At 36.5% G+C, this 23,427-nt stretch overlaps 1 protein-coding gene across 1 annotated transcript; it reads right to left on the reverse strand.

Moving 5' to 3' along the window:
- Positions 1-4,264: 4,264 nt before the first annotated feature.
- On the reverse strand, positions 4,265-16,221 carry LOC109208348 (developmental protein SEPALLATA 1-like). Its single transcript, XM_019371452.1, has 8 exons — positions 15,882-16,221; positions 8,781-8,862; positions 8,583-8,647; positions 6,774-6,873; positions 5,951-5,992; positions 5,835-5,876; positions 5,169-5,305; positions 4,265-4,583 (listed from the first exon to the last, which is right to left on the reverse strand). The coding sequence occupies exons 1-8, from the start codon at positions 16,064-16,066 to the stop codon at positions 4,499-4,501; spliced, it is 738 nt and encodes a 245-aa protein (XP_019226997.1). The 5' UTR covers positions 16,067-16,221; the 3' UTR covers positions 4,265-4,498.
- Between the last annotated feature and the right edge of the window lie 7,206 nt (positions 16,222-23,427).

A 23,427-nucleotide genomic window follows, 5' to 3' on the forward strand; every position in this document is an offset into this window, starting at 1 on the left:
TTTGCAAATTTCGTGAATTTCGATATTTTTCGAGTCTTTTTGATTGGGTTATGTTCCCTTAGCCTATTGTAACGTATTCGTTGTGGTTTTGATCAGATTTGACGCGCGAGGAGGTCGATTTGCGAGGCAAGGGCATAGCGAGCTAGGATTTTGGCCAGCTTGAGGTGAGTAATGATAGTAATGATATCCCGAGGGTTTGAAACCCCGGAATTGCACAACGTAGTGCTATATTGAGGTGAAACACGCGCTTAATGGCGAGCGCGGGGTTGTTTACTACTGGGGATCGCGACTTGGTCCGTCCCGTTTGATAATTTACCGTGTATTTGACTGAGCTGTCCTGTTTATCATCATGATTTGGGCTTATTGCCATATTTTGGGCTTAATGCCGACTACTTGAATCCTTCGGGGATTGAATTTCGAGACTTTAATGATATTTCCACTGTTGTTTGGGCTGAGCACTACTATTTTATTGATGCCTTAGGGGCTTATGATGTTTTTCTGGACTGAGTGAGGCCGAGGGCCATATGTGAGGAGACTTTCAGGCCTCGAGGGTGATGTGAGGAGGCTTTTAGGCCTCGAGTGTGATGTGAGGAGGCTTTCAGGCCTCGAGTGTGATGTGAGGAGGCTTTCAGGCCTTATGTGTGATGTGAGAAGGCTTTCAGGCCTTATGTTGATATAGCGCTTGGGCTGTAAGGGGCCCCTCTGGAGTCTGCACACCCACAGTGAGTGCGGGTACCCATATGATCTGGGAGTGAGCCCGAGGGGCTGATGATATGCTGAGTGACTGATACTGAGCCCGAGGGGCTGATACTGTTCTGAGCGATTGATACTGGGCCCGAGGGGCAGATTTTTACTCACTATTTACCTGTTGTTTTATCTGATTTACCTGTTTTTAAAAGGAGATTTCATTTGACTTTTACTGTTTTATTGCTTTAAACGATTTACTGTCTGATATAGAATTGCCTCGTGCACTTATGTGTTTTCATGCCTTCGGTTATTATTTATTATTATTACTTACTGGGTCGGAGTACTCATATTACTCCCTGCACTATGCGTGCAGATTCAGGCATAGCAGAGTCCGCACCTGAGCACTGATATTCTCCCCAGACCAGGCAGCGAGTTGGAGCTTCGAGGTAGCTGTTTGACGTCCGCAGCCCCTTGACTCCCCCATTTTATGTTATTTCAGTTCCTTCAGACTATTGTATCAGATATTCTATCTCTTAGACTTATAGCAACTCTGTAGTAGCTCATGACTTGTGACACCCCGGTTCGGGCTGTGTCGGGATGGTTCCCTTTGCTATTGTCGTTGTTTCCGCTTTTATAACTGTTTTTTATGCGTTTTGGATTTATAAATGTTAAGTAATGGTTAAAGAAGTGATTCCATTGTTCTGGCTGGCCTAGTCTTCACGAGAGGTGCCATCACGGCCGGGATTGGGATTTGGGCCGTGACATTAAAACTCACATTGATGAGTTTAATTCAATTATAATGGACCTGAAGAATGTGGATATCAAAATTGAGAGCGAGGATCAGGCCTTGATTGTGTTATGTTCTTTACCACCGTCTTATGATACTTTTACCGATACGCTGCTATATGGGAAAGACAACATTTCACTGGAAGATGTTAGTAATGCACTAAAATCTAAAGAGTTGAAAAAGAGCTTTCCAGACAGCAGAATTGAGGGCGAGGGTCTTGTGATTAGAGGAAGAACACAACAAAAGGACTTTAACAGGAAAAAGTCAACCACTAGATCAAAGTCTAGAGCAAGGAAGCAACACTGTTATGAGTGCGGGGAGCAAGGTCGCTACAAGAGAGATTGTCCTAAGATGAAGGAGAAAAGAGGGAACCAAAAAATAGATAATTCGGCAAATATTGTTGACACTGGCAATAATTCTGATGATAATGACTATGTAGGGGAAGTCTGTGCTGTGAATTCTAGTCATGGGCAGAATTCTTGGGTTCTTGATTCTAGTGCTACTTTCCACATATGTCCACACAATAATTGGTTTGCAACTTACAAGCAAATGAGTGGGACTGTCTATATGGGAGATGATAATCCATTACCAGTAGAGGGGGTTGGTAACATCAAATTGAGAATGTTCGACGGAATTATCAGAAACATTGAGTGTTGGCATGCTCCTCGGATAAAGAGAAATTTGATTTCTCTTTCGACTTTGGATGATCAAGGTTATAAATTTTGCTCCGAGAATGGAATAATTAAAGTGTGTAAAGGCTCCATGGTACTCATGAAGGGTAAACTGCATTCTAAATTGTGTCATCTTTAGGCCAGTGTAGTTGAAGTGGAAGCTGCCGTAGCTTCTGGGAAAAGTGATCTGAATCAGTCTCAGTTGTGGCACTAGTGACTTGGCCATATGAGTGATAATGGATTATCTTTATTGAGTAAGCAGAATTTGCTGAATGGGTACAAAAATCAAGTTTTGAATTTTTGTGAGCATTGTGTGTTTGGTAAACAGACAAGGGTAAATTTCAGCAAGAAGGCCGAGCACAAGACCAGAGACAAGTTAGATAATATACACTTTGACTTGTGGGGTCCAAACAGAGTTCCCTCCAAGAGTGGTGCCAGGTATTTTATGACTTTGATTGATGATTACTAAAGCATGGTGTGGGTGTATTTTCTGAAAACAAAAGATGAGGCATTTCCTACATTTGTTAAATGAAAGACAATGGTTGAGAGACAAACGGAAAGAAAAGTTAAGCGTCTTCGAACTGACAATGGGTTGGAATTTTACAATTCTGAGCTCGATAATTTCTGCAGCAAAGAGGGCATAGTGAGACACCGCACTTGTGTCGGAACACCACAACAAAATGGTGTTGCAGAACGTATGAATAGAACACTTTGTGATAGGGCATGAAGCATGCTTTCACACTCATGTGTTAGCAAGGATTTTTGGGCTGAAGCAATCAATACAACTTGTTATTTGGTCAACAGATCTCCATCCACAGCTATTGAGTTTAAAACTCCTTTTGAGGTATGGTCTGGTTCGCCTGTTGATTATTCAAATTTAAGGATATTTGGTTGTCCTGCTTATGCTCATGTGAGGGATGGAAAACTTGAGCCGAGGGCAAAGAAGTGCATATTTCTAAGGTATGCAACTAGAGTGAAAGGTTATAGGTTGTGGTGCACAGATCAAAGACTCTAGGGCTAATTATTAGTAGGGATGTAACATTCAATGAATCTGCCTCACTAGACAGTCAGAGGGAAAAGGCAACAGCAGAAACAGATCATGGTGTCAGTGACTGCATAGAGCTAGAAATTGAATCTCCACTAGCTCAGCCCAGTAGTTCTAAAGTAGAGGAAGTGGAGGAGGTACAAAATATTGATCAAGATGATAATGTTGATGCACCTGTGCAACAACAATCATATAGCATTGCAACAGGCAAAGAGAAGAGAGTGATCGACCGACCGCAAAGATTTGCAAACGTAGTTGATGGGTATCTTCTTGGACTTACGAATCCTATGAGATTTGCTTTGGCAGTTGCAAAGACCGTTGATGCATTTGAGTGTTATAGCTATCCAGAAGCTATTCCGGGTACAGAACCAAATCAACGGATTAGTGCTATGGCTGAAGAGGTTGAGTCTCTTAACAAGTTTAGGCGTTGCCTAGACTTGGTTGATGTGTCCGGCAATGGATAGAGCCCAAGGACAAGGTAGAAAGACGTTGTTCCTATAGATGAAGAGAATTCAAGCCAAGGGGAAGATTTGTTATTTTGTGGCTTGAATTATTTCCTTGTATTTTTAGGAAACCCATAATCCCTATAGGTTTAGGAAAACCCGTTGTCCTAATAGATTTGGAAAAGGAAAAGCTATTGTCCTAGTCAAATTGGGAAACCTTTCTCTTATAGGTTTGGGACCTTTTGGGATCTATATATAGGGGTTGTAGTTGGGGATTCTATAGATTGTATTGTGCTTTTCTTCTCATTCATAGTGGAAAACTCTCTCTGCTTTTGCCCCGAGGGCTTAGCCGAACCTCGTTAAATCCTTGTATTGATTTTTCTTCTATATTTTCTTTGTGTGTGATTGTGTGCTTAACCCACGATATTCTGCAACAAAGTCGTTATAGCACATTTTGTGCCTAGCATATACAAATGCTCCATACATTTCTTTCTTCTTCAAACTTTCAGTATTCGAAGTTGAGTACAAAAAACATTGATTTATTTTTACCCATCTTTTATGAATTAACAAAAAGTTAAACTAAAAAGAATGATAATCCATCCAAAAACGGACTTATTTTGCAAAAATTAAATATGTTAAAAGTTGAAGCTTTCTCACAGTATAAAGATTGTGGAAAAGTGCTTTAAATGTGTCATAAAATTGTTCTACATCAGCTATGGTTGATAAAACATCTCTAAGCAACTGTATCCACAGCGCTTTGCACAAAATTAGAAACTAAGAGAAAGGAGGTTACAGTTCTCAGATAGCTGAATAACTGCATTTATTTGCTTATGATATGACATGAAGATTAGCTTTTAAGGTACATTCACAGCATCCAACCTGGGACTATGCCACTGATGTTCTGGCCACTGGTTACACCTGTTATTTGGCTTGAACTTGCTGGATCATACCTATCATCAAAGGAAAATAAGCCTTAGTCTATCCCCATTCGAAGTCGGGAATATATGATATAGGTAGATCCAGAATTTTAAGTTAGTGGATATAGAGTACCATTTCACGCATTATTTTGTTGATCTTTTCTCAACAAAATAATTCTAGTGGAAGATAGTGAATGTGCTTTGCATACCTATTTCCCATATATATCAGTCCCAGCATATAGTTGAAAATACTACTTCTCTTCCATTTTACGTGACTCTATCTTTTTCAGCTAGTTCAGAAAACAATGACACACTTTTATATTTAAATATAATTTACTTTGGAGTACTGCTCATTTTTACGTTGTTAATCACATGATTTTGTAGCTATAGAAATTTCGTTATTGAAATTCTTATCCAGTTAATCATCTTCACGTAAAATGAAAAAGAGGGAGTACAATTAGGCTATGTTGCTCGGACTCTCCGAAGATGTCGTCGGGTGCGTGTCGGATACTCCAAAGCAGTGTATTTTTGGAGAATCCGACACGGGTGCGGCAACATTTTGGAGAGTTCGCGCAACATAGCAATTAGGAGTAATAACTAATAAAATTAGAATCTCACCCTATTTGCAAGGTGGAGTTGCATTCTAGAGGTTGGAAAAAACCCTGAGTTTGAGGATGCTGCTGGCTGTAAGCGCCACTTTGCTCACCACCTCCCCAGGATTGTTGAAGGTTGTTTTCAGCATAAATTTCTTCCAGCTATATATAAAAGTTTAATCATTGCAACATGATTTATAGGATCCATCCATAAGATATGAAATTAGATCTAAGATATAACTAATGAAGTATTTAGAAAATGAATATAATTTATATTTGCGGCGTATACAAAAATACTTGAGCCGGGGTCTTTCGGAAACAGCCACTCTACCTTCACAAGGTAGGGGTAAGGATTGGATACATATTACCTTCCCTAGACTGTACTTTTGGAAATATACTGGTATGTAGTTGTTGTCGTTGTTATAAGAAAAACGAAGAAAAAAAGGAAAAATATGCACGAACAATGTTTACATTACTAGTGCAATTAACCTACTGGTAGAGATTGTATACCTTAATTTTGAGGTTAAAGATTTCGCTTATTATGAGCAATGACCCAGTAGTAATGTAGTTATCTTTTATGTATATGTTACAATAGTGAAATTTTCTTTTAAAGTATAAAACACAATGAGGGAAAATTTTACAATATATAAAGTCCAAGAATGAGCGAAGTGTTAGGTATGGTCTACCCTACCTTTCTTTCAAGACCCTTGTTTGCTTCAATCCACAACTTCTCCTGTAATTGAAATATAAATAGAGGAACAATATGTGAAATTTATCCAAGAATATTAGGAACCAAATGTAGGTTACCTTAGTTTGAAGATCAGTAAGCTGGTCAAGCATCAACTGTGTCTGGAAAGCCACCAAAAGAGATGGATAATTAAATTAACGGAAAAGGGTTCAAAATGCCCCTAAATTATCGGAAAAGGTTTAAAAATACCCTTCATTCACCTATTGGGCTAAAAATACCCCTCCATCCACCTTTTTGGTTCACTTATGCCCTTTGACCGTTAGGTCAATGCTGAATTAAAAATAATTATTATTCTTTTGTAAAACTTAAAAAAAATATTTCTGAAATATTTTTGTTTTTTCAAACTAATACACCAGTAGTCCACTAATTTAGTAAAGTCTTCTTCTTTTTTCCAGTTTTCACAAAAAACAATTTAGTTTTTACAAAAAAATATTTTTTTCAGTTTTTTTAAATATTTTTCAATAGTTTAGGGTCATTTCAAAGTTATTCTTTTGGTTTATTCTATGGCGGAAATCTAGATTAGTGGGTCGCGAGTGGTTTCTGGACAAAAACAAATATAATGTAAAGTTGGTCATTTATGTTTTATACATAGCATAACACAATACCAAACATTATTTTTTCTTGCACCCAATTAAAGATGTTACTTAGTGGTCAATGAACTGGGTAAAAACATTGCAGACCATGGTTAAAATGTCAACATATATGTTAGAAGAAAAAAGGTTAGATGGTTTTTTTCAATCTATGCAAAATTACCCTGATGGGGGTAGCAGATATTCGTTGGATAATGAAGGTGCGTGCAAGCTAATTCAGGCACATCAATTTATCAAAAAAAGAGAACTGTTTTTTTTAATGATGGAGTATATGCATCTACAGTTTGCTTACCCTGGTGGATTTTATATGTTTGAGGGAAGTATCTAGCTGAAGTTCAAGGTGCTCAAGCTCATCTATGTTTAGAGGGCCCAGTTCATCCCCAAGAAGGTGTCTGTCAAACAAAATGTCAAATATGTTAGCTAGCAGATAAGAATACATGATTCAAGGGAGCATTTGCACAATTGGCCTTTTCTGAAACCACTATTTAAATAACGGAAAAGGGCTAAAAATACCCCTAATATATTGAATATGGTTCATCATTGCCCTCCGTTAACCTTTCTGATTTCCAAGTGAAGCCTGCGCCCTAAATCGATTTGTTCATGGGAGTTCGATAAGAGGAAATAACGGAGGGCTACAGGTCTTGGGTAGAATGAGTTATGTATCGGGGGTTACTTTGGGTAAGGGGTCGGGCGGGTTGGGATATCTTTCATATGGGTGGGTTGTTGTTTTGACCTTGATATGAAACGTGGCATACTGGGAGAAATTCAAAAATAGCCAGATTTACCACTAGTCGTTGAAAAATAGCTAAGTTTCAAAAGTCATCGAAATTTAGCCACTTTAAATCTGAGCGAAAACACTGTTCAAAATCCGAAAAAATACGTCCGCAAATTTTACGGGAGTTCCAGCATAAGTATGCTTGAACTCCCGTAAATTTTACGGGAGTTCCAGGATAACTATGCTGGAACTCCCGCAAATTTTACGGGAGTTCAAGCATAATTATGCTGGAACTTCCGCAAATTTTACGGGAGTTCCAGCAAGTATAATTGTCCAGTATAATATACTGGAGTTTGGAGCACTGGTGCTCCAGTCTCCCGCAAATTTTACAGGAGTTAGCAAAGTATACCGGTCCAGTATAATATGCTGGAGTTCGTACACAAATGCACCAGAACTCCCGTATATTATACTGAACCGGTCCCTGTTGCAGCAAAATAGTGACTATTTTTCATTGACTTGATAAACGCTGGCTATTTTTCATTGACCGGTGTGAAAACTGGCTATACCATGATATTTATGGGGCATACTCGTGCCACATAGCTATTTACTAGCCCAAAATTTTACCAAGTATGGTCAGTTAGTTTTAGGGGAAATTTGGGCCAAAATAAAAAGTTCAGGGTACTTATAGTCCGAAAGGTTAACAGAGGGCAATAGTGAACCATTTTCAATACAAGGGCATTTTTGGACCTTTTTCGTTTAAATAATATCTCTATTAGTTCAATGTGCTAAATTGGTGTGAAAAAAGAAAAAGCTTGTTGTGCCGGAAAAATTAAACCAGCTGAATTAACAGGACAGAATGTAAAACAGTCTTCGGAAAAGGCCACACGTGCTACAAAAAATCGGCCTTTTCGTGGCAACTATGGTCGCTACAAAGGCCTTTAAAGTCGTTACTAGATGATTTTTTAGTGACGAACATAGGATTACTGCAATCACTTCCATTTCTAATCTTATTTGTGACGGCACCCGGGGTTGCCAGAAACGACACATTTTGTGGCGACAGAAATGCTAGAAAAGTTAAACAAATAGACCACAAAAAGTTCCACAAAATAGAATTTGGGCAAGTCGCTGCGAAGAAAGATTTTAATGGCGAGTAAGTCACATCCATTAAATCATCAGTGGTAACTCTCGTGTTGCTATTGGAAAATGACTTTTTATTTAGTAGCGACTTTTACCGCCACAAAAACAACTAAACCATCCGTGAAAGGATGACATTTAGTAGGACTATAGTTGCAACAAAATCCATTAAAACATCCATGCAAATAAGCCTGAGTTTAAAAGTAGCATTAATGTTTTAACAAAATCCATTAAAACATCCATGCAAATTACCTTTGATATCGCTGCAGGGACTCATATTTGGCTTTAAGCTTTAAGTACTCCCTATAGAACTTTTCCTGTAAACGGAAGATGAATTCGATAGCAAATTTATAAAGAGTTCAACTCTGTATATTTCTGTTCAAAAGAGCAATACAAGAAAGCAACAAAAATTGAGAAAGTGTAGTAGCAAGATTTCTGGATTTAATTTACCTCATTAGCATCTCTGCCAGATTGTTTGACTTCTAACGTGCCATAGCTGCATTTTTGGTACCTTTCAAGGGTTTTGAGCGTGCTGATACATTTGAAAGAAGAAAAAAAACTTAAAATTGTAAGAATGGTAGGGTTGACACCAAGAATATCCACATGTTCACTTTGAACGATTATCCAAGTGACCCAAACTATCATTATACAACAAAGTAAAGGAAAAAAACAATAACAAGAAGAGTAATACTGAAAAGAATCAAAGATGAGGTTCTTATATAGTTTTGACGGCTATTTGATCAGAATGTAGTTTAAATGGTTAAAATTAAATTTTAGACTTCTATGATCGTTTGATATGCTGTATATGGCATATGATCATGGTATAATTAAGTTTATCTAATGTTTAGTTTGTAACTGATTCATGTACAACTTCATAGTGTATTAAGTTATACCACCAACAATATAAATGAACAACTTATTCATGTATAACATACATGGATAAAGCACCAAAAGGACAAAATTAGCCATGTATTTTTCCTAGAAGTCAATGAAGATCAAGCATTCAAGGGTATAATTGTAAACTCATTACGTCTTAGCTTACAAAATGAATAAATGATAACTTGTATATCCAATGCGATAAATCAAATATCCAATGAGAAATAATTCATGTATTACTAATTTTTATATTCCTGATCCCTATATTATAATCCTCGTATAACTTATCTTCAAACCAAACGACTCTCTTTCAAACGGTGATTAAAAAAGCGCTCGCTTCCTCACTTTAAGCGAGAAGCGAGGCGAAGCGTGAAGGGCAGCGCTTCAGGTCTTTGAAGCGACTCTGGTACGAAAAAGCGACTGCTTCTCTGTAAAAAGCGAGAAGCGGTGAAGCGAGAAGAAGCATTAGAAGCGTCCGCTTCTTTGTTTAAAATACTCAAGCCCTATTTTATTAAAAAACGAGTTTCTAAACACTGTCTGGACTTCTTCAACAGCAGCGAGACTAGGGTTGTTCTTCAACAACAGTAGCGATTTTTTCTTCTCTTCTTCATCTACTTCTGATTTCTAAAACAATCTCAAAGCATCAACTAGAGTTGTTCTTCTTCTTCTTCAACAGTACAGGCAGCAACGACTTCTTATGATTTTCAACAGGTATGTTCTGCACTTTTGATTTTCATCTTCTTCTTTTTCTTTTTCTTTCTAAACGTCCAAAAAGCGGCGAAATACTGGCGAATTATTTTTTTTTACATTCGGCGAAAGGACTTGTCGTATGAGGAGGAGCCGGTAGCTATTCTAGACCGGCAGGTTCGTCAGTTGAGATCAAAGAGTTTTCCTTCTGTTCGTGTTTAGTGGAGAGGTCAGCCTGCTGAGGCATCGACCTGGGAGTCCGAGTCCGATATGCGAAGCCGTTATCCCCATCTTTTCCCCGACTCAGGTACTTCCTTCTTATATCCGTTCGAGTATGAACGGTTGTTTTAGAGGTGGAGGATGTGATGACCCAAAAAGTCATCACTTGTTTTAGAAACAAATTCAGTGTCCCGAGGCTTAAAAACCTTCTTTCTACCTTACCTCGATTTGCGTGCGCAGTCCGGGCGCATAGCCGTAAAGCCATTATATGAAAATCTGTGAAAAATAATAAATTTTGCCTTTAAAATGAATATAAGTCGACTTCGATCAACATTTTGAGCGAACGGATCCGGATCCGTGTTCTGACGATCCCGGGAGGTCCGTAAGAAAATATGAGACTTGAGCGCATGCCCGGAATCGAATTCGGAGGTCCCTAACCCGAGAAATAAATTTTTAAAGAAAATTATTTTCTGAAAAATACATGAGTTTTTGAAAATGAAATGTGTTTGAAATTTGATAGTATCGGGCCCGTATCTTGGTTCCAGAGCCCGGTACTGGTCTTATACATGATTTAAGTTGAGTTTGAAATTTGGTAAGAAACGGACTTGAAATAACGTGAATCGGACCTTATTTGAGAAAATTAGCAAATTTGATGGTCTTAAGTGATTTCATGATCTTGATGCTAAATTCATAGTTGTTGATGTTATTTTGGTGATTTGAGTGCACGAGCGAGTCCGTATGATATTTTTGGGTTAGCGTGCATGTTTGGTTTGGAGCCCCGAGGGCTCGGGTGAGTTTTGGATAGGCCACGGGGTGGAATTTGGACTTAGGAAATTGCAGGTTTTCAGCTGGTATGATCAGGCCTGCAGGCTTCGCAAATTGCGAAGCCTGGCTCGCAAATGCGAACAATGTGTCGCAAATGCGAAGATGGCCTGGGCTGGCCTCGATCGCAAATGCGATCACTGTATCGCAAATCCGAAGGCTACAGGATTTTTGGCCAGGTCGCAAATGCGACATATTTTTTTCGCATTTGCGAAGTTAGCAGTCTGAGGGGTTCGCAATTGCGAACCCGGTCGCAATTGCGACATCAGAGACCTGTAAATCCACACTTAGAGGGCATTTTTGACCATTTTTCATATCTTGTCAAAACATAAACACTCTAGGGCGATTTTTCAAAGGCAACTTCTTCTCCAAATCAATTGTAAGTCGTTTATAACTAGTTTTCTTCAATCCTTAACATCTTTTCACATGATTTCAACTCAAAATCAATAATTTTCATGGGGAAAATTGGGTGTTTTGGGTAGAACATAGGTTTTTTAAATTTTGGGGATTTGGACCTTGATTTGAGGTCCGATTTCAAAATAAATTATATATTTGAGTTTGTAAGTGAATGGGTAGTCGGGTTTTGGTTCGAACCTCGGGTTTTGACCATGTGGGCCCGGGGCCGATTTTTGGCTTTTTGGAAAGAATGATAGAAACTCTATAATTAAGCCTTGGAATCGAATTGTTTAGCGTTTATTGATGTTATTAAGTCGATTATGTCTAGATACAATTGATTTGGAGCCAAATTCAAAAGGAAAAGCAGTGTTTGAGGCTTGAGTTAGTCGTGGAAGTTCGAGGTAAGTGTTTGGTCTAACCTTAGTTTGAAGGATTAGGAGTTGTGTTCTATTTGCTATGTGATATTTGTTAAGTATGACGTATAGGCATGGTGAAGAGTATCTATACGTTGGTGTCAAGCATGCCCGTGAGTCTTATATTATGATTATTATGACTCTGTTTGTATTGTTCATGCCTTTTGTGATGATTTCTATTGTTGGGCAAAGTTTGTGGAAGAAATGGTGATATTTGAACACTAAGGAGCGTTGGCTCAAGTTGTGAAGTGAATTGTGAAAGAATAATTAGCAATTCAACCTTATAGAGCATTGGCTCAAATTGTGAATCGAGTTTTGAAGTAAATGTGAAAAAGAGAAGAGGATTATGGTATTGATCCCTTGCCGGGATGTTGTTGCTTTTAATATTGTTCCCTTGCCGGGGTGTTGTTGTTTTGATATTGTTCCCTTGCCGGGATTTTATTGTGATTCATTTATTTTCTTGCCCTTATTGTTTGTGATTGTTGTTTGGGTGAGGAAGAGTATAAAGCACGAAGGGTGATGCTGTGCATTGTTTCGGTGAGGAAGAGTGTAAAAGCACGAAGGGTGATGCCGTGCCGCACGATGTACCATTCCGTGCCTTTATATGAGTGATTATGTGAGGTTAAAGCACGAAGGGTGATGTCATGCCAATTATACTGATTTTCATGGTAAGGACGAGAGTAAAAGCACGAAGGGTGATGTCGTGCACTTGTCCTTGATTATCCTGATTTTACTGGTAATTGAGTTATGGTATTTTTTACGCTTACTTACTGATTTCCTGTTGTTACTTGATTTTATTGTGATATTATTGATTCCCTTGCCCAAATTGCTTTGTGATTGTTGATTGGGTGAGGAAGAGTGTAAAGCACGAAGGGTGATGCCGTGCATTGTTTTGGTGAGAGAGTGTTAAAGCACGAAGGGTGATGCCGTGTATTGTTTTGGTGAGAGAGTGTTAAAGCACGAAGGGTGATGCCGTGCACTTGTCTTTGATTAACCTGGTTTTTATTGATAACTGAGTTATGGTTTCTCTACATTTAATTATTGGATTTTTGTTGATACTTGTTGTACCCCGCAGCATGATCCCCCTTCCTATCTTCAATTGAACTGTGGTGATCTTTATATTTGTTTGTTGTTCTACTGTTATTATTCGATGTCCCCGCAGCATGTTTCCCCATCCCATCCTTAGCTGTACATTTCTGCTTGTATTGTTCCGTCGTATATGATTTAACTGCACAGGTTTATTTTGGTAGCCTGGTCCTAGCCTCGTCACTACTTCGCCGAGGTTAGGCTAGGCACTTACCAGCACATGGGCTCGGTTGTGCTGATACTACACTCTGCACTCTTTTGTGCAGATCCTAGTGTTGTAGATTTTGGACCACATTGAGGTTGCTACTTCTGGTCCATCAGACGACCCGAGGTAGTCTTGCAGCCGTCCGCAGGCCTTGGCGTCTCTTTCTAGCTATTATTCCTGTTTCTTTCTTGTATTTTCAGAGACAGTGTTGTATTATTTCTTTCAGACCTTTATTTGTAGTAATCTTAGACAATCTGTGAAGTTGTGACACCAGTCTTGGGCATATTTGTTATGGAATGGCATTAGCAGTATTATTAAAACTTGGAATCCAAATCTTCCGCTTATTAAATTTTGTTGATATTAACTGTTGGTTTATAACTGTTAACGGATTTAAAAATGGAAACGAGGTAAATAATTCAATTGATTGGCTTGCCTAGCTTTCACTAGTAGACGCCATCACGACTCCCGAGGGTGGAAAATCCCGATCGTGACAAAGATCCCACAAGAAAAAAAGGAAAATAAAACACCCATTTTGAAGACTAATTTTGACTGACAGAGAGAAATTTTTTTTATTTAAAAATCTATAATACTTGAAAAGGTTTTCTCATGGTCCTCATGTACAACAAGATAGTGAAAAAATTGAGGAACAATGTTTTATTTATTCCAAGGTGTTTGGGGAGGTACACATTGTCATGAAAATAAAACTCTTCTTGCAGATTTGCATGTACTGCCCTTTATTCCTTTTATCTCGAAAGGATCAAAACACACGCAAACACAGAGATTATGTTATGACAGTCTTTTTGTTCCATTTTGTATGGTACTCGTTCAGTTTTAGTTTGTTTTAAAAATATAACACATTTAATATTTTAGAATATTTTTATTCTAGACTTCTCATTTTAATATAAATAACATATTTTTATAGCTATAACAATATCATGATATGCTTAAGACCACAAGTTCTAAATGAATATAGTTTTCAAGTTCCTTAGATCTTTTATCAAGCGAGTGGTAAGAGTGCAACTCATGATACATGAGATAACGCACGTCACGAGTTTAAATCATGTTACAGATAAAGGCTTAGAATTTAAGTAAAGAAAGATAAAGGAGTGTGTACGTTATTATCCACGCACGAGTTTCAAACCATGTGTCAATTAGCTCTCAAGGATTTCTCGATTATAAGAAGAAAAAAAGAGACCTCAAAATTCGAAGCATACTTTTATTATGTGTCAAACACTTTTTTTTTTCTCCTTAAATTTCGTACTCAAAGTTTCTTTTAAAAGAATATTTTTTCATTTTATTGATAATTGAGAAATTCCAGGAGGGTCAGTTGATGGGCGTTTTGAAATAATTATGTTCGAACTTACGAGGTGGGTCTATATCACACATCATGCTCTTACTATATTAGACCAAAGTCCTCAAACTAATCCATGAAAGACATCTGAAGTGAGAAAAATCTGCAACGAGACTTCAGTTTACAAGACACCCATCAGCTTCTAGGTTGAAGTTTGTTTCTTTTTGGAAATTTTTTTTGGGTAGAAACCACTAGATGACCCGTGATAACCTAATTTTGCATTGGGATAACTCCTAGAAAAATCATTATAAAAAAAAATAACAATAAAAAAAATAAAAAACAGAAAAAGTTACCTTAAACTAGAAAATTGATATTCTTTTGAGTGGCCTCAAGCCATTGAACAGAAAGTCAGACTGTTGAAAGAACAAAAAGAAAATTTACACTGACACAAAAATAAATACATTTAAGAGGATATTCTTATCTAAAGTTCTGTCATCCTTGAAAAGATTTCAAATATACATCAAGGGATGTGAAAAAACTGAGGAATAATGTTTTATCTGGTTTTTCCAATGTATTTGGAGAAGTACAAAAAATAAAGCCCATCTCTAGATCAGAAAGTACCCTTTTGTTTCGGAGAAAATAAAAAGGCACAAAGATTGTGGCCGGGTATACATATATCTGATTAAAGAACACATGCAGTGTTAAAAAAGATTATACTGTACATTCATAAGATTGTGGGTGTACATATTTGGTTAATGAACACAGGCAGTGTTAAAAAAAAATTATACTGTACGTTCGTAAAAAGTGGAATTTAGTATCTTAGAAAATAAAACATATTAACAGATAAAATAGATCAAAAGACACTGCTCGGGTAAAATTTCTTCACACTTTTTTTTGTTAATTACATTGTCAGTCTAAGTGTACATAAGTTAAATATTTGTGTCTCCTACTCACAATATATTCTTTTTCTTCCCCTTTTTAATATATATTTGGGGTAGAAACAGTTATATGACCAGCTGAAAGCCTAATTTTGTATTGGCAAATGATCCAAAAAATATTATATATATGTATTTGTTTAAGATCCAAAAACTACTTTCCATACATATAAAAAAAACCAAAAAAAAAAACAAATTTTGTATTAAAAAAGTTTGATTACTTTGAGCTGATTTAATTTAAGCCATTATACAAAAAAGAAAATCAGACAGTTGAGAGAGCAAAAGTTTATGGTCAACAAAAAAAAGAGACATAGCTCAAAGTATTCAGATCTCACAAAAACACACAAATAAACATGAATATTGAAACATTTTTGGGTCAAAACAGTTAGATGAACAGCTGAAAACCTAATTTTGCTTTAAGAAAGATCCAAGAAAATTTTTTCCACACATGTAATAAAAAATAGAAGAAAAAAAACTATACTAGAAAGTTGGTTGCTTTGAGCTGATTTAAGCTATTAAAAAATAAATCAGACAATTGAAAGAGAAATAATATATCAGATCCACAAAAATACACCAAAAAAAACATTTATATATATAAAAAAGAGGGATCAAGATTAGTACTTGGAGGTGCTAGAGAACTCATAAAGCTTGCCACGGGTAGAGAAAATGATGAGAGCAACTTCAGCTTCACAAAGGACAGAGAGTTCATAAGCTTTCTTGAGAAGTCCATTTCTCCTCTTAGCAAAAGTGACTTGCCTATTAATCTTGTTTTCTATCTTCTTCAGCTCCACTCTTCCCCTACCCATTTTAACCCCTTGTTTTTTTTATTTTGATTTTTGGCAGCCACTTTTTCTTATATGGGTAATAGTTGATCTTCTTTCTCTTCTCACTGGTCAACCAAAACTGTGAAAAAAATGTAGAAGGGAACTGCAAACCCTACCTAGAGAGAGAGAAAAAGGTGGAGTCTTTCTTATTTATATCTAGAGAAAAAGTGGAGTCTTTTATTTCATCTCGATTAATTCTATTGGGTATCTGCTACCTCCCACTAGCATAGGTATCAGATAAAAAGTAACATACTGTTTTAGGTAGAGTGTTTCAGTCTTAAGCCGAGGGTCTATCGGAAATAGTCTCTCTACCTTCACAAGGTAGGGGTAAGATCTGCGTATACACTAACTTCCCCAGACCCCACTTGTGGATTACATTGGATTTTTTGTTGTTGTTGTTGTTATTGTTGTTGTGTTTTTTTTTTCTTATTTACCTCTAGAGCCAAATCTAGGGTTTGAAGGCTTGAGTTCGAAATTCTATCACAACTCATTTGATGTATTATGTTCAAATTTTGTTGTTTTTACTTATTTAGTGGATCTTTTAATACATATATAGAGTTTAAGTCAAAAGTATCGAATTCGAATGATCCCGCACATACGTCCTTAACTACATCCATCCATGTTTAATATTAGATGATTGATGTAATATGAAGCGATATGGTTAAGTATTTATCTAACCGGCCTAAACTTGTTTTGGCATTGAGACATAATTGTTTTTCCTACTATGATAGTTGTGTTCTAACCAGATTGCATGCGCGTAACTCTACTATTTCACAGGGTATCTGCTACTTTCCACCAGTACATGTACCAAGTAATTCAGCCGTCAAGGTTTAGGAAGATATGAAGAAATCACATACTCCTTCCCTTCTAATTTAAGTGGCAGAGTTTGACTCAGCGAAAGTCTTCTAAAACTTATGGTCTAAAATAAGCCATAGAGATTATTATATCTCATTAAAGATATACTCCCTTTGTTTCAGCTTATGTGAACCTATTTTCTTTTTAGTCCGAGCAAAAAAGAATTATCACTTTTCTTATTTGAAAATAATTTACCTTTATGCAATGATTTATAGCCACACAAAATATATGTACCTCATTTGACACCACAAGTTCAAAATTCTTCTCTCTTTTCTTAAACTCCGTGCTCAGTCAAATGGGTTCACATAAATTGAAACGGAGGGAGTAGTATGATGTTTTAAGATAAATTATTTCTAAATAAGGAAGTATGACATTCTTTTTGTTCAGACTAAAAAGGAAAGTATGATATATAAATTGGGACAGAGGGAGTGATAATTTGTCTCCGTTGAACCTTAAACTTGATGTCTCATTTTTATTGAGCACTATAGGCCATACCCTTGAGTACTAGTTATTTGCTTTTTTCTTTTTTTATAGCTTTATGGATTTATCTTGCATTATATTATAGTTATAAGTGTAACTCCTATATTGAAAATATTAGAGTTATCTTTTAAGAGTTAGAAGTTACATATACTGTCATTGTAGTTACCTAAAGGTGGATACATGTAAGTCCTTTAAAATGTGTGATTTATAATCTAGAAAGTTAGATAGATTAGGTGCTATAACAAGTAAAAATGACTTGATGGTTTATAAATTATTACGCTGATGATATGTTTAACTTATTCTCATCTTTTAAGTGACATCTAAAAAACAAAATTGCATATGCTCGTTTATAAAAAGTAGAAGTAGTAATAAAAAAAACAAGAAAATAAAATGGGTTTCGTGCTGTAACATCGGAGTACGAGTTGATCAAATCCACATTTATAGAGACTGCTGAAAAAGGAAATATGAGTTGTGTGTTAGGTTTCCTACTTTCCTTTTCCGGTATCTCCTTTTCTCAGCTGCAATCTTTAGTAACCTTAGGATTAGCTTCTGTACTTATAATAAGATACCTCAGAACTAGGGTTGGTGTTTGTTCCCAGATTTTATACGTGTCAATATATTAGTCGCTTATGAAAAGATATCATACACACAAAATTTTAGTGCTGGCCCAAATTTTTTACGATATAAAGTTAAATGCTGTACGGTAATCTTCTTAGAATTCAATGAATTGACGTAAACCCCCACAAGTATATTGATTAATTACATCCTCCGTTTAATTTTATATTATATTGAAATTTGATTGTTACGGAGTTTAAAAGAAAAGAAAAGTATATTTTTCATATATGCTAAAAATACTTTAGAATCTAGGATCTTGAATATGTCATAAAATTTTGTTGAGAAAGGAGTAACATAGCTGTTAATGTATAAGGGCAATCTAGTCTTTTCACTCCTCCAATGGTCGTTAGTCATGTCCATTAGTTGGTTAAGTTCAGATTATTAGTTAATTACCTATATATATATATATATATATATATATATATATATATATATATATATATTGTAAAAGTGTAATTGTTTTAATCAATAAGAATGATATGAATTCATCTCTCTTCTCCACTCATTCTCTCTCTAACTTCTCTCTAGTCAAATATTCTTCATCTTCTTCCTTGAATTCAGATTACATACTCTGAAATTCATCATTTACTTCATGGTATCAGAGCGGCAGAGCTTGAAATTCTGAGCTCGTATTATCGGTCCTTCTATTCTCTGTTGTTACTGAAAAATTTAATTCAAAATCTTGTGAAATCTTGTCAATGGAAAATGAACAAAATGCAAGTAATGGATCTGGATCTCAACAACATGCAAGGGATCCGTTGAAATCTGGAGTTGGAAATCCAATGACTGGAACTGGTAATCAACCAGTTGGAGTAGACTACAATCATCCTCTGTTCTTGTCTCCAGCTGATGTGAGCGGCATTCAGATCATTTCGTTTCAACTCACAGGTATTGAAAATTACTCGATCTGGAATCGATCTATGCGTGTTGCCTTACTAGGAAGAAATAAGTTAGGTCTGATTGATGGTTCATGCAAGAAGGAAAAATTTCCAGAAATTCTGTGGAACCATTGGGAGAGGGTAAATGCAATTATACTCTCATGGATTATGAATTCTGTGTCTAAAAATCTTCTAGGAGGAAGTATGTATGCTTCTTGTGCCCAAGTAGTTTGGGAAGATTTGTCTGAAAGGTTTAATAAGGTAGATGATTCAAGGTCGTTTAATCTGCATAAAGAAATTGCAACATTGTCTCAAGGTACTACGTCTGTTTCAGTCTACTTCTCAAAATTGAAAGATATGTGGGAAGAATTTGAAGCCTTGGTGCCTGCACCAGGTTGTGATTGCCCTAAATCTAAGGAGTTTGTGGTATATCTTTAAAAACTTAAGCTGTATCAGTTTTTAATGGGACTTGATGACTCGTATGCCCAAGCAAGGAGTCAGATTCTGATGAGAAGTCCAGTTCCTACAGTTAATCAAGCCTATGCTATGATAGTTAGTGATGAAGGTCAGAAGTCAATAACCAATGCCACAGGAATTTTAGGTGCTAATCCTGCAATGATGTCAGGAAGCTTTGATGCAGTCATGTACTTAAGGTCCACAGGAAATCAAAGATTCAAGAAAAATTACAATATTCAGTGTGATTTTTGTAAACTCAAAGGACATAGCAAAGAAAACTGTTATAAAATTGTGGGTTATCCTCCTGATTACAGACCAAAAAAGAAAAGAGGAACTGGAAACAATGTTGCATACAATGTTATGACTAACAATTTGATGCAACAAACATATAGTGGTTACAAGGAAGCTAAAGGTCCTTTAAAAAATGTTAATATGAATATAAGTCAGAGTTCTGAGGACAAAGGGCCTGTGAATGAACTCAATTTCAATCAATTGAATCAAATGGCAGGATGCACATTCTCAAGAGAGCAATATGATCAAATACTTCAGCTTCTCAACAAGTCTGGAACCAGTCAAGTCTCAAGCACAGTCTCAACTCCTGCAGCCAATACAGCAGGTATTAGTTGTGCTTTGATAGTCTCCAACAATTTACAAGAATGGACAATAGATACAGGAGCCACAAACCACATGGTGGCAGATCTGAATATGCTAAATGAGTCTACTGTAATTGAATCTGAAAAACCAAAGAAATTTTTCATGCCAAATGGAGATCTTTCATATGTGACACACACAGGGGCTAGCACCATATCAGAAGGAAATACAATTACTAATGTGTTTTATGTTCCATCATTCAAATTCAATTTATTATCAGTTTCTAAACTGACAAAGGAATTGCAGTGCTCAGCAGCCTTCTTTCCTGATTTCTGTGTATTTCGGGAACTTTTCAGCGGGAAGGTGAGGGCAATTGGTAGGGAGGATGATGGACTATACATACTAGAAAGACAAAAGATTGGAACATCCCTAGCAGTAACAGCTGGAATAAAGGAAAGTGACCAGAATAATTCTACTCCAACAAAGGAAGTGGATCTGTGGCACAAGAGGTTTGGTCATGCTTCATCTACAGTTCTCAAAAGATTAATTCATAGCAAAACTGATCTTATAGTTGATACAGTAAAGCAATGTGTAGTCTGTCCTTGTGCTAAACAATCAAGGTTACCATTTCCTATCAGTAGCATTAAATCTTTAAGCAAGTTTGATCTAGTTCATATGGATTTATGGGGACCATACAAGACTCCTACATATTATGGTAATAAGTACTTTCTAACTGTGGTGGATGATTTTTCAAGAATGACTTGGGTGTTTCTGCTTAAACAAAAGTCAGAAGTGTGTGTTGTGTTACAACAATTTTCGGTTCTAGTTAAAACTCAGTTTGACAAAATTGTTAGAACTATCAGAACTGATAATGGTACTGAGTTTATAAACTCAGTATGCAATTAAATGTCTAAGAAGTATGGAATTGTTCATCAAACTTCATGTGCTTACACTCATCAGCAAAATGGAGTTGCTGAAAGAAAGCACAGACACATCTTAGAAGTCACCAGGGCAATTAGTTTTCAAGCTGAAATACCTATAAGATTTTGGGGTCACTGTGTAACTGCAGTTGTTTATTTAATAAACAGGCTTCAAAGTACTGTCATCAATAATAAGACTCCCTATGAAAAGCTATATCAGAAATCTCCTTCCTATACTCACTTAAGAGTACTAGGTTGTCTATGTTATGCTAAGATTGTTCATCAAAATGACAAACTTTCATCAAGAACCAAGAATGCAGTTCATATGGGATATGCTGAAACTCAAAAAGGATATCTATTGTATGACCTACAGGATAGGGTGTTCTTTGTTAATAGAGATGTAGTTTTCAGAGAAGATGTCTTCCCTTTCAAAAGGAAAGAAGACTATTCAACTCCTATATTTCCCACTTCAAATTCTCAGTTACATGACCTTCAATTGTCAATTCCTGATCATTTTCATATGCTTGATCAAACAGCATTTCAACCTTCAAGTAATATTGTGGGAATAGAACTTGGCCATATCCCTGAACCTATACAAAGTAACTCTAGTGAGAATCAAGTCATAGACAATGTATATCAAGAACCTCAAAATAGAGACTCTGGGAGAACTGGAATAACAACTACAAGTTTTATACAGAACACAAATCCAGTAGTTCACAGTAGATCTGACAGAGAGAAAAGACCACCTATATGGTTAAGTGATTTTGTGTCACTCAATATCCATCAAGAAGTTCCATATCCTATTTCAAACTACATCAGTTATGAAGGTTTGTCTTCATCATATAGAGCCTTTATTGCTACCTCCTCAAATGTTATTGAGCCTACAACTTATGCAGAAGCAATAAAAGATCCTAGATGGATAGAGACTATGAAAGCGGAAATAGATGCATTATAGAATAATCATACATGGGATATAGTCTCCTTGCCTGAAGGAAAAACACCAATAGGGTGTAAGTGGATTTATAAAGTAAAGTATAAGGCCTCAGGTGAAATTGAGAGGTTTAAAGCTAGGCTAGTAGCAAAAGGGTACAGCCAAAAAGAAGGAATTGATTATCAAGAAACTTTTTCTCCAGTAATTAAGATGAAGACTGTAAGAACAGTCCTTGCAATTGCAGCAAGAGAAAAATGGCTTATACACCAAATGGATGTGTATAATCCATTTCTTCAAGGGGATTTACATGATGAAATCTACATGGAGCTACCACAAGTATTTAATAGCCAGGGGAGAAAGTATGCAGGCTCATCAAATCCTTGTATGGTTTAAAACAAGCTCCAAGACAATGGAATGCAAAGCTAACTGAAGCTCTAATAAAATCTGACTTTAAACAAAGTCAGTTTGATCACTCTTTATTTATAAAGAAGACTTCAGAGGGTACAACTATGGTTTTGGTATATGTTGATGATATGTTGATAACAAGTGATAGTTTAAAATTGATTGAAGAAACAAAAAACAACTTACATCAGGTGTTTAAAATGAAAGATCTGGGTGAGCTAAAGTATTTCTGAGGCATTGAGTTTGCAAGATCTAAACAAGGAATACTAATGCATCAAAGGAAATATGCTCTAGAGCTTATATCAGAACTTGGTTTAAGTGTTGCTAGACCCATAGCTACTCCACTAGACACTAATACAAAGCTGACAACCAGAGAATATGATGATCACTGCAAAGACCAGTTAACAGACGATCCACTTGTAGATATCAGTTCATATCAGAGATTGATAGGCAGACTACTTTATCTAACAATGACCAGGCCAGATATTTCCTTCAGTGTTCAAACACTGAGTCAGTTCCTACAACAACCTAAAAGATCACATATGGAAGCAGCAATGAGGATTGTCAAATATATCAAGAACCAACCAGGAAGAGGGATTCTATTATCCAGTTCAAACAACAACAACATTACTGCCTATTGTGATGCAGACTGGGCAGCATGTCTCATTTCCAGAAAATCAGTAACAGGTTACTTGATCAAGATAGGAGACACATTAGTAGCCTAGAAATCAAAGAAGCAAACGACAGTATCTAGGAGTTCTGCAAAGGCTGAATACAGAAGCATTGCAGCTACAGTAGCTGAACTTATTTGGCTACAAGTTCTTATGAAAGAAATTGGCATTGAAGTAACCTTACCCATTGAAGTATACAGTGATAGTAAAGCTGCTATTCAGATTGCAGCTAATCCTGTATACCATGAGAGAACCAAACACATCGAAATAGATTATCATTTTATAAGAGAAAGAATAGTACAAGGACTGATAGTAACAAAGTACATTCCCAGCAAAGATCAACCTGCAGATATCCTTACTAAAGGTCTCACCAAAGTTCAACACGAACATCTAATGTCCAAGCTAGGAGTTCTAAACATTTTCTCACCACCTAGCTTGAGGGGGAGTGTTGAGAAAGGAGTAACATAGCTGTTAATGTATAAGGACAATTTAGTCTTTTCACTCCTCTAATGGTCGTTAGTCATGTCCATTAGTTGGTTAAGTT

The sequence above is a fragment of the Nicotiana attenuata genome, unplaced genomic scaffold, assembly GCF_001879085.1.
Source record: "Nicotiana attenuata strain UT unplaced genomic scaffold, NIATTr2, whole genome shotgun sequence".
Taxonomy (NCBI): domain Eukaryota; kingdom Viridiplantae; phylum Streptophyta; class Magnoliopsida; order Solanales; family Solanaceae; genus Nicotiana; species Nicotiana attenuata.

Coding starts and splice junctions, on each gene's coding strand:
- LOC109208348 (XM_019371452.1), bottom strand. CDS start 16,066: ATGGGTAGGGGAAGAGTGGAGCTGAAGAAGATAGAAAACAAGATTAAT. Junction 8,648..8,780: donor CTGGCAGAGATGCTAATGAG/GTAAATTAAATC, acceptor TTCCGTTTACAG/GAAAAGTTCTATAGGGAGTA. Junction 5,993..6,773: donor AACATATAAAATCCACCAGG/GTAAGCAAACTG, acceptor GTGGCTTTCCAG/ACACAGTTGATGCTTGACCA.